The 12,886-nt window shown below is 31.7% G+C and overlaps 1 protein-coding gene across 8 annotated transcripts in view; it reads left to right on the top strand.

The window, feature by feature from the left end:
* Positions 1-12,886, top strand: part of RIMS2 (regulating synaptic membrane exocytosis 2) — a 617,446-nt gene that overhangs the window by 337,384 nt on the left and 267,176 nt on the right. For all 8 annotated transcript variants that reach the window (XM_087447558.1, XM_014788104.2, XM_087447555.1 and 5 more), the window contains 2 exons: positions 3,132-3,303; positions 5,453-5,606. In XM_087447558.1, coding sequence (XP_087303684.1) covers positions 3,132-3,303; positions 5,453-5,606 — 326 coding nt within the window. The remainder of the gene's footprint in view (positions 1-3,131; positions 3,304-5,452; positions 5,607-12,886) is intronic.

Raw genomic sequence — 12,886 nt, 5'->3', positions numbered from 1 at the left:
CTGATAGAGCTAAAATGGAAGGGAAGGTCCCCTTAACCACTCCTTTATGTTCCAGATTTAGTGTTTTTATCTTTCCTCAACACCAAAGAATGTGAGAAACATTTGAGTATTTTATTCTCAGATTATTTCTCAGCTGAGCTTCCTGGCCAGTTATCAGGAATTTGAAGAATATTTAAGCAAGTTTGTAGCTTACTTTATTGATAGAGTTGTGTTGGAGTTTTATCTTTAATAGAGAAAAGAATTCTCTGGTTAACTCAGAAAAGGCTACACTATCATCTCAACAATTTTTTTGTTGTTTTTTTTTTTGCTGTTGACAAGTTTTTACACATGAATAAAAAACTTGATGCTTTTGGAATTAATGATTTCATTTTTCTTGACAATTTTTCTGGGAGAAAAACTACTTGAATAAGTGAACGTAGAAAACGATAGACGCCTTTTTACTGATAAGAATTCCTGGAGGGGCAAGTGAGGCTACATAGAGAGGTTGAGTCTAGAAGGTTGGTGTGTCAGTTAAGCCATTGAAAACATTGTTTTCTCAATAATGTACTATGTGCTCTAAGAAATAGCTAGCTGTGCTTTATACTCTTTTTTATATCTTGAAGTAAAGTTGGTTACCAATCAAAATATATTTCTTTCTTTCATTTTGAGTAAAAATATCAAGTCTTGACATCCTGTTACTAAGTTAAATTACATGGAAACCGACAGTACTGGTAACATGAAAATAAATAGAAAAAGTTTTAGGTTAGATTTTATTTTTAAAAGAAGTAACTACATTCTCAACAATGTAATGATGCTGTTATAGATCAATTATTTATTTCATTATCATTAGGCTGCTATTTAAAAAATATCTCTATACAATGCTTATTGATCTTAGTTTTTAAATACTTTTAGCAACTTTTCAGTGTTTGACTTATACAGCATGATCTTATTTTGAAGGCTTTAGTTATGCTTCTAGAAAAAAATAAGACTCATTTACCTTTTCTTAACTCGCTGAAGATAAAATCATTTTTCATGGTTATTTTCATGTATTGGTGCTTTGATATATACTAAATTGCCTTATTAAATTGTAATCGTATATGGTGGGTTTGCAAGGAACTTCAGAGAATATCTAGTCTCCCTCCTACCCAATATAGAAATCATTTCTAACATAGTCATTCTTTGAGAACTTTTTTCACTCCTTGTGAGGAAGTCCAGGCGTATTCTTCTGTTCCCTTTCAGATTGCAGTATAGAGCATTCTTGCATTAGACAGCAAGGCTCCTGCTAAATTCTTTCTTCCTGTCCTTCACGGAAGGAATGTTATCTCTTGACAGGGTCTCCTAATTCGTTCTTTAATAGATGGAATATAAGTAGTAGAAGCTTTATAAATATTTGTTAAAATTTTAGATGAAGGGAGGGAGTGACAGAGTCATAAATCATAGTCCTTGTTATTATTTCTATTATTTAGTTATTTTTATTTACAGTACCACTTTTCCATCAATTTGTTTAGAGATTAAATCTCCTACATGGGCTTCCAAAGTTATTTTCCTACCAAGGCCTTAGAAATTAATAAAGATACATTGCTTTAAGGTGGCTTTCTGCCACCTTATGTGGTCTGAAAACGTATGTGCTTACGATTACTTAAGGCAAATCTACATTAAACATTAAGCTCTATGTTCACCTAGGAGAAGAAGTTGCATAGCCTCCCCAATTCAAAGACACTCTATCCCTTCTTAGTTCTCCCTGCTTCCTATTTCCCAATGAAGGGGAGGAAAACTATCCTCTACCCACTCTGGGTCCTTTCTGGCTGGGCTACAAATTAAATTGACATGAGATTGAAAGGCAGGAGAAAATCAAATAAAGTTTAATAACATGTATACATGGGAGAAACCAGGGAAGCTGAGTTTCTCAACAAGTGATACAGGTTTTCACCTTAAATAGATTTAGATAAAGACAAAGGAAGATGTTGGGGGTAGGGGAAGAGGCAGCTATGGGGGATTACCAGATAGTGCAGCAATCAAGAGTAGCAGATTTAAGTCCTTTCCTTCCATATAGATAAGAATTTCCAGAGATAAGGGCATCCCCCCTCTTCCCAGTACAGAGAGGGAGATACCTTTACAAATGTAAATGTTTGGTAAACAGAACTTTGATAAGAATGGGCTTAGCAAGGACCCTGCAAGTCTAGCCATCCACAGAGTTAAATTTGTTTAGGCAGTTAGTGGGGGAAGTCAAATGTCCCTCAGAGAAAAAGTCAAGGTAAAGAGATATCTTTTGAGGTGGCCAATTTTGATCTCCCACACCAACACTTCTTAGAACTTTGCTGTGCTGAGAGAATTTGTAGCAGTTAATATACTTTCACTTGGAGTTCATTGTCCACTTCTCACTTCGAATAGGCTCTCTAGATAGCTTAAAATTTCCTTCCTAGATGATTTTCTTTATTCCTATTCAGCCACTGATGCTCTCTAATAAGCTAGAGTACTGATCTCCAAAAAGAATGGATGTACTGGGGGGATATGTAAAACACAATCCATTGGCGTTCAGGACAAAATATTTGAATTTTTATTTAACTTTTAATTTCTATTTTTGAATATTTACCAATGTACACAATATATTAGTACAGCAGTATAGTAATACATGTATATGATCCATAAATATATATGCATATAATGGGATGCAAAGTCAAAAACATTCATTTGATAGAGATACGCAGTCAAAAAAGTATGGAAGCCTCTGAGTTGGAAGTCCTATCTATCAGGATGGCCAGCTTGCATTTCTAGCCCACATTATAGTGGGCTAGAATAATTGCCATTTTGAAGGTTTCCAATAGGGCAATATGTTAAACAAATTTTAGAGTTAAGATTCTTCAGTCTGGTTATATTTAGATTTTGAGAAAGATGTCAGTTTTTAATTACCTATCATGGAAAAATTTCAGATTTGTTGAAATACTGCTATTATTAAGTCATACTTATAAAGTGATATAATTATATACCTTATAAGTTTTAATAATAATTCTAAAGATTATAATATTTGTAATGTATAATAAATTTGTGGTAAAACTTCACTTCTTTCCTGAGAAATTTTAAATTAATAATTTTTAGGGCAAAACTTAAAAAAAGGCTTATGTAAGTTCATATATTCTTATTTTTTTTCATAGTGATAAAAACAAGAGAAGAACTAAAACAGTAAAGAAAACGTTGGAACCCAAATGGAACCAAACATTCATTTATTCTCCAGTGCACCGAAGAGAATTTCGGGAACGAATGCTGGAGATTACCCTATGGGATCAAGCTCGCGTTCGAGAGGAAGAAAGTGAATTCTTAGGAGAGGTATCTGGAATTATTTTAAAACTTGGACTATTCATATCACCGTGAATACTTTTGTTTATGTGACTATCAGTAAAATTTTATAGTTTGAATATCTGAAAAAGTAAACATAATTTCTTTAACAGAATGAACTTAGCTACTGCTTTAAGATAAAATTTTGATGCCATTAAAAACAATGGTTCTGAATACTCTATGACAAGTTTTACATCTTTATTCCTATAGAAATCTCAACGTTGAATGATAAAAGGTTGGTTTGTATTTCATAAATATGTTGCTGTGTTTTATAGTGTGTATATGTCATTTTATTTTACTGAACCAACTGTACCACTAGTAGTTCAATCATTTATTCATGGATTATTTTTTAAGCCCTGTAATGTACCTGTAATATGCTAGGGACTGAGGCTTCAAAGGTGAATAAGGCATATTACTTCTTTCAAGGAATTTATAATCCATTGGAGATATACACAAGTGAATAGGCAATTATAACATAGTATGGCGTTTGTTGTTACAGGGAAAATGCAATAGGAATACACACACATGCTGTGCAGGGGAGGGGAAGTGGTCCAGGGAAGGCTCCACAGAAAAAGTAGAATTTAACGAAGTCAAGGAGAGTGAATTTCCTGCAGAGGGGATAACACGATACTAGAGTTGAGGGGGTCTTGGAGCTTTGAAATTGGAAGGGAAAGTGGTAAGAAGTGAGACTTGATGGTTAAACTGATACCAGATCATGTCCCTTAATATATCATATTAAGAAGTTTGGATTTTATCCTGTGGATAATGGGAACAAATGATAGATTTTAAAAAGAGAATGGCTTTATTGCATTTGTACTTGAGAAAAGTATTTCCAGCTGTGATGTGGAGAATAAGTTGGAGAGGGGCAAGATGAGAGGCAGTTCTCCAGCTATTAATGCACTAAGTTAGTTTCTTTCACCTTTTTTAAGTGTGGTTGGTTTTCCTGCGTAAATTAAGTGGTAATCTCCTGGGAAAAACAACAATCCATAGAAATATTGAACTGAGTGTTGTTAGATAAGGAACCAAAGAATGGTAAACCAGTTGGGTAGAAGGGTAACATAGTTGTTAAAAGCAGAGACTGGCACCAGCTGCCTAAGTCTGCATTCCTGACACTACCACTTCCTAGCTTTGTGTCCTTGAGCAAGCTGTTTATTCTCTTTGTGCTTAAGTTTCCTCTTCAACTAAGTGGGAATAATAGTAGTATGCAACTCAGGGCTAATATGAGAATTAAATATGTGTGTATGTGTATATGTAAACATTTGGAACACAGTGTCTGTAATTTTGAAAATGACTGGGGCAAATCTAGGAAGAATGAAAGAATAGCTTAGCTGTTCTGTTTCTTTACCTCCCATAGCTAAACAGTGATTTATTGGTATATAGCCCTTCTCATACACATAAACACAAACACTGTCATATTTGCACATGACCCTAAAAGAAAATAAAAAGAGTCTTTTATTTCTATGGACTGATTTCCTTTGTATGTTTATTAAATATTCATATTATAAAATCCGTATTATCATATGGTTCATATTAAAAATCCATTCTTTTTGTTTCTTTCTTTTTTGAATCCTTAGCAGCCTGATATGTTGAACACAGAGATTTAAGCAAGACAGACTTTGTTTTAGACTTGGTATCCTTATCTGTAAAAGTTGAATAATAAAATCAAACTAGTAGTTTTTTTGTGAGAATTAAGATAACATATTACATAGTTCTTAACACACAGTAGGCACTTCTAATTTGTTTTTCTCTCCCCATTTAAGAGTTTTTGTAAAGGTTAAATCAATGAATATGAGTGAAAATGCTTTTTAAATTATAAAATTATATATATATTAGTTACTATTACAGATTTTTAGTAATAAGTGTTATTTCGATAATGGCAAATTTAACAGCCTCTAGTAGGTGGGTGGTCAAGGGTCTACAAAATAAATGTCTTAGATATTTGAAACTATTAAATCAGTAATAAGTTTATTTATCTTTTATTTAATTATTGTTAAAATATATGGACAATTTTGCAGCATGACCTTGCTTTTGACCTAACAGCATTACTATTACAAATATCATTATTATAAAAGTTATGAGACCATTTAAGAGAATTCTATATTATTGGTATATAATAGTCCTTTGTCTCTTGGCTTTGTAGATTTTAATTGAATTAGAAACAGCATTATTAGATGATGAGCCACATTGGTACAAACTTCAGACCCATGATGTCTCTTCGTTACCACTTCCCCACCCTTCTCCATATATGCCACGGCGACAGCTCCATGGCGAGAGCCCAACACGCAGGTTGCAAAGTAAGTTTTCAGTAAAATTTCTCACATCTTTATTGAATTATCTTGAATGATATATATGACATAGAATTTGAAGATACTATTATGTTAATACTCATAAGAGTATCTTCATAGGTGTTTTCATAGGTGTTATTGAAGCTTTTAAATTGTTTGATACACTAAAATGAGGTTATACCCATGGCATTCACTCATCACAGTATGACCCCAAATGAAGCACAGTTTTGTTTTAATTTTAGCTCTTAGAATCTTCAATATAGGCATGAGATAGCTAATGTAGTAGAATTTGGTCATGTAGCTGTAAATATCTGAAATTATGATTTCTACCTTCATTATGCCAAGTACTTTATGAATATGTACGATAGCAAGGATAGCAAAGTGCTTAAAACCATGACCATAAACATTCCTCAGACAAACCTGAGTTTAAATTTTGATTCTCTCACTTAAGAGCTATATGACTTGAGGTAGGTCATTTCTCTATGCTTCACTTTCTCCATTTAGAAACTGGAAATAATAATACCTACGTTATAGGGTGGTTATAAGAGTTAAATAATCTCAGGAGTATAAACCGATGTTATTTTTGTTGTTTTGTTGTTGTTGTTGTTAATGTTATTATTAGTGTTTGCATTTTACTCTGAATTATACATAGTCCAAACTATAAAATAGAATTAGATCAATTCAGAGAATCTTAAAGAAAACTCAAAAATGATTTCCAGATTGAAAAGTGGCATTGTTGGCTTGTTCCTCCTACAACTCAAGTTTGTTTTCCCGATGAATCTTTTATTGAAAGGTGAGGTGTCTGCTTGCTGCTTTGGATAGTATTCATGGGCTAATTTTATCTTCATGGAGTTAGCATGTTCCAGGTTTAGCAACATTTTTGTCACGTAATGGAAAACTGATAGACATTACCCAAATTTCAGAAGTGTAAATTTATAAGCACAAATACCATGTCATTTATCAATCATGGGAAGTATATTTGGCAACATAACAAACACTTGTTATCTATGTGGATCATACCTTTCCTGCTGAATAGAGAACTAAATTATATATCAGACGGCTGTTTGATGAATACAGAATAAGAGCAAAGGATTGGTCCTATGGGACATTTAGTCATAGGAAGGCCTAGAGAATTATCTTCACTCCTTTTTAAAATATTCTCTCCCTAATGACTGGAACTTGATTTCTATTAGATACAGTCTCTTACACTTGGATGGTATTAATTGAACACTAATTTTACAGCACTCACTTTTTTGGCCTCCCCACAGAGTAAACACCCACTCACCCTTACTTGGAATTGCCATTACAACAACCTATGTTGTAATAATTGCATTACCATGAATTTTATGTAGATTCATTTTAGAGTGCTCTTTCAGGCCACTGTAATCTACTCAGTACATTCCCTCTAAATCACAATGTAAGATGATGGGTTACTACATGAAGGTTACTAATATAATTCATTGTGTACTAATTATTATAGTTTAAGTTTATAAACTAAACTAATGCTAGCCACCATTGCCCTTTCTTACAGGATTGGCCTTTTCTCCATTTACTCCAGTTGTTATTGCAATAGGAGTAGGTTTGACAGTTCTCAATATCTGAAACTCTTAAATCTACCAATAATTTTCATTACATTTTTTCTCCCTAGCTAATTAAGAATAGTATCTGTGAGGAACAATTAGAATAGAGTACTTTCTAGTTAGCTGTATGTATCATGGATTTTCATGCAATCAATTTAATTTAATCAATTTTGTGATTTTTAGTATTTTCCCATCCCCCAAATGGCTCTTCTGTTACTTAATCATTTACAATATTAAATTTACCCATGGGTAATATAATGGCTCCATGTTGTATCATGTCTTCTCACTACCTACCAACTAACCTCTAATACAATTAATTTTCAATATTTTTACATATGGCTAAAATTGGTGTTTTGTACCTAAAATGTTATCATAATTTATTAGCAATGTGTAAGCCTGAAGATAAGTAAAAACACTTACATATGCATAAAAGAAACAAAGATTAAGAAATAACATTTAAGAATAGTCAGAAAGTTACAGACATTACCACTGGCTAAGGATATATTGCTAGTGGTAGGTTCAAATTAGGGTATGTATAAATAAATGTATTAATTATTTAAAAAATTTATTTATGACAAGAATGACCTCCTTTAGGGTTTTTCTCCATGGAGAGGGTAAATAGACATTTATTTATAAGTATGTTTTATATTGTCAAAGGTCGTGATCATTAATATATTTGATGGAACTTACACATGAACAGTTATCATCAAAAAATGTAATGTCTCATTTATTCTCTACATCCACATAATAAGGTGTTTTGGTAATTCAGTCTCTGAGGTTGTGAACATCATTCTGATGCTATGAGCTTATTGAATATACATGGATATTTACTGATATTTAAAGTGAATAAATGATATCATTGGAATTCTGTTCTCTCCACTCATGATTTCCTATTTTAAATTTGTAGGTTCAAATGATTTAAAGCAGTACCTCATTTACATGGACATTAGTAATTTATAATTTTAAACATATAAGGAAATATGTTAAAACCATTCTAAAATTAATTTCGTATATCTTGTAGTTAACTTAAATATCTTTAAAAAGTCTTTTTGAGATGGGAGTCCAGACAACTTTGATTATAAGCTTTGAATGGTTTCCCAAATAAAGAGATTGGTAAAAATATTTGAAGTAGATGACTTCTTCTTATACCAGTATTTCTGCATGCAAAATAAGAAGGTTCTATTTATTAAAACATCTATAGAAAGGGCCACATGCTTATTGCTCAAAAGTCTGAAAGAAATTAGGCTATGAGAAATTAAAATTTTAATGAGGAAGTAATATTTCCTATAACACTTTAACTTCAGGCTACTCTTACCCTCTCCCACCCCAAATGTTATTTTGACATTACCAAATGATGTGAGGAGCAGTGCCTATTTCAAAGAGTGATTGATTAAACATTTTTTAAAATGTATAAGCAAGACAGGCGCTATGGGTTCACCATAATTAAAATGCACCAGTACAGAAGTGAGATTGGTTTTTTAGATGGCGAAGTGTCTCACATATTAACATAATTTTATTTTTGATTCATTGATGAGAAACCTTATATTCATTACTTTCCTGAAACATAAAGAGATTGTTTTTGAAAGTGTATTTTGATGTATAATTTTTTATTTTCATATATTCTTTTACTACTATTTAGTTAAAGTTTCATAGATCTTAAGGGAAAAATCTTCCTTTTTAGCATGACAGAAGTTATTTACTAATTTGCTTATTACTTGATCTCCTATTAACTATTCTCATCACAATTTGAACTGTAAAGATCCAATCAGAGTTTTCTTTTTTTTTGATCTTTCATTCTTGTTTTAGTCTTATATCAACCAGATTCCTCTCTCCGACTTCTCAAAGGTTAATTCTTTGCTTAGTAAAATGTAATGTTATCACCCCTTTCACTTTTTAAAATAGAAAATATCATATCTACTATATTTTCATTCATCCTCATGACCACAAGTCTCCAAAGAAAAGTGAATAGAAATAAATCGTTGAGACTAAACTAAAATGATGCTGTTGAGAGGTGTAAAATAAAAGAAGCATGATTTCATAATTAAAGTTTCTCAGGATTTCAACTATTTAGGGGGATTTTTTGGTCAATATTTCTTCTAATTCTCTACCCCATTCTCTTACTTCTCTCTTTTTTGGACTGCAGTTACATGTATAAAGACCTCTTGACATTGTTCCATAGCTTATTGAGTCTCTGTTTACTTTTTAATCTTTTTTTCTTTTCCTCAGTTTTGATTATTTTTAATCATCTGTCTTCAAGGTGACTGATATTTTCTTCTACAGTGTCCAATTTTCCGTGAAAACCATAATATGAATTGTCTTATGAAAGATGTTGTTCATTTTAAGGTTTACATTTGGTTTTCTTAGAAGTTTTTATGTCCTTCCTGAAATTTCCCTTCTTTTATTATATCTGTGTATGTATAAACATATATATGTGTATAAATCTAAATATATTAAAGAATTTACAGGATTATATATATACATATACATACATTATATGTATATATTACAATACATATACATTATATGTATATACATACATTATATGTATACATTATATGTATATGTATATATGTATGTATATGTATATACATACATTATATGTATGTATATGTATATATATAATCCTGTAAATTCTTTAATATATTTATAGGATTTATTTTAAAGTCTGATAATTCCAACAACTTAGTCTTCTGTGGGTCTACTTATATTTCTGTTTTTTCTTTTGATTATGGATCACATTCTGCGTGTTTTATATATCTATGAATTTTTCTTGTGTACTAGACTGTGTTTAATACATTTTAGAAACTCTGAATTTGGAAGAATGTTGCATTTTATATTAGCAGACAATTAAATTACTGAAAGATCGCCTACAACCTATGGAAGATATATTAGAGCAGTTCTATTTTGATTCCTCCATAGTCCTAAGGCATAGTCCTTAGTCTGGTTTGTGGTTCTTATTTCTAAGGTGTGGACTTGCTAGGCAAAGTCCAAGATGTTGGCCAAAATCCTATAATATAATGAGACAAACTCCAAACTCTGCGTCCTATCCATCAGAAAGTTGCTGAAATCCCCTTGCAGCTCTTTTAGCCTTTCAGCTGTGGCTCCCCGGTGGGTTTCTTCTTGTTTTTCCCTCTGCAGTTTGCAGTTCAGGCAAGGATTTGAGGGGCTGTTGTGTATAATTTTGGCTCTCTTCCTTCTCTGGCTCTCTACTTTCCAGGATTTCCCTTGCAATTCTAGCTGCTCTAACAACTCCGAATTCTGACCTCTTGGTTCCTGAGCCTTGTAAGACTGAGGCTTTTTGCTTGCGCTATAACTTGTCTGCAGTGTTCCAAATTGGGAAGGCCCCTAAGGAGAAAGCTGTTTGAATATGTGCTTTTCTTATTTCAAGAGTCATATCACCAATTTCTGCCTGCATTTGTTTGTTCTCTGGTGTCTTTAAACAGTTTTTTTTTAACTAAAAATATTTTATCAAGATTTTATAATTATTACAGGCAGGAGATATAAGCTATAGTTCGATATAAGCTGCTCTACCATTCTCAGAAGCAGAAGTCTACATTTTTAAGTAAACTTTTTACTAAAGTATAGTATTTATACAGAAACGTGTATAAATCATAAATATAAAACCAGGGGAATTTTCACAAAGTAATCACATCATGTAACTAGCACTCACGTCTAGAAATAGAACATCAGCCTTCCTCTTACTGTGTTCCAGTAATTATTCCCTCTGCTAAGGTGACAGACAGCTATGCTGACTTCAAATACCATAGAATAGTTTTGCTTATTTTTTAACTTCATATGAATGAAATACACACATATGAATTTTATAGAAATGAAATTACACAATATATTACTCTTTCACGTCTGGCTTTTTTTTCTTACCAGTGTGTTTGTGAGATTCATCAATATTGTTGCATATAATTACAGTTTATTTATTTTCATTGCTGTATACAATTCTTTTCTATAAATATACAAAAATTTATACATCATCTACAGTTGATTAATGGTTTGCTTTCAGATTTTGACTCTTCCTAAGACTGTTGCAATGAACTTGCCTTTTGGAAATCAGATGTGTTCATTTTTGTTTTACCTAGTAGTAGAATAGATAGATAATAGGCTATGCGTATGTTCTATTGCAGTAGATATTGATAAACAGTTTCCAAAACTGTACCAATTTGTACTTCTTACAGCAGTGAATGAGGGTTTGAGTTTCTCTACATCTTGACTTATTTTTGGTATTTTTAGTGCTTTTCACCCACCCATCCAGGTGGATGTGCAGTGCTATCTCTTTATGACTTTAATTTGCATTTCTCTAATAACCTTTTCATAGCTTAATTGACCATTTCTACATCCTCTTTTATGAAGAGCCTCGTCAAATTTCTAGCCCACTTTTCTTTTGGATTCCATCTTCTTTTATAGATTTATGAGTGTTTTCTTTTTTTAAATTATAGATTTGAGTTATTTATAGGATATATGAATTGAAAATATATTCTACTCTATGGCTTGCTATTCCACTCTTTAATGAGATCTTTTTGATCAAGAGAAGTTTTTAATGTTAATGTATTTTAGTTTTCAATTTTTTCTTTAGAGTTAATGCTTTTTTGATGTGATCTGTATAAAAAATCTTTATCTTCTTCGAGGTCATAATGATATGTTCCTATGTTTTCTTCTGCAATAGGGCTTTACTCTTCTCATTAAATCTACACTTCATTTGGAATTGATTTTTGTATTTTGTTCAAGGTAGGGATCAAAATTCATTCTTAACCCTATGTATGTCCGCTTGATCCAGCACATTTATTGAAAAGGCCACATACATGTGGTTAAGTTTCTGAACTCTATTTCTTTCGATTAGACGACTTTTCTATTCTTGTGCCAATACCAAAGTGTCTTAATTACTATAGCTGTATAATAAATTGTGATATCTGGTAGTTTAATTAACCCAGCTTTGTTCTTCTTCAGGATTGTTGTTACTATTCTTAACCTTTTGCACTTACAGATAAATTGCGTATCAATGATTATTTTCCACAAATACCCTTCTTGGATCTTGATTCAAATTACGTTGATCAGTTTGGGGAGAACTGAAATTTTTCTGTGGAGTGGAAAGAATTTGTCTCTATGAATCTGATATATCTCTAAATAATATTTTAATAGGCTTCAAGGTAGAGGTTTTGTATCTTACTTGATTTATAACTAGGAATTTGGTTTAAATTGATGCTGGTATACTGAAATAAAATTTATTATTTATTATTATTCAATGAATCCTAATAACATTTCCATACATTATTTTGAGTTGTGATGTACAATATTGTGTCATTTGTGATTAATGACAATTTCTCCTCTTTCTTTCAAATTGTTATACCTTGCTGTTCTTTGTCTTACTTAATGCTTTGGCTAGCTCCTATGATAAAATGTTGGGTGTAAGTAACATTGTTGAGTAGAAGTTGGCATCCATGTTTTGTTTCCCATTCCTTGAGAAAAGCTTTAAATATTTCCCCATTATATTTGATATTTGCTGTAAGATTTTTGTGCTAAGATTCAGGAAGGTCTCTTTTCTTCCTAGTTTGATGAAAGTTTTTAATCATCAATGGATGTTGAATTGTATTATTTTTTTTTCTGTATATAAGTATATAACCATATATTTCTCTGTTGTTCTATTATGTGGTAAATTGCATTGATTTTCAAATGTTAAAGTAATCTAGAATTCCTGTAATA

Source organism: Ceratotherium simum, chromosome 23 (genome assembly GCF_057802395.1).
Source record: "Ceratotherium simum simum isolate JZ-2026a chromosome 23, ASM5780239v1, whole genome shotgun sequence".
NCBI classification, from domain to species: Eukaryota; Metazoa; Chordata; class Mammalia; order Perissodactyla; family Rhinocerotidae; genus Ceratotherium; species Ceratotherium simum.
The sequence above is the reverse complement of the archived record's forward strand: the minus strand, read 5'-3'. Positions and strand labels throughout refer to the sequence as shown.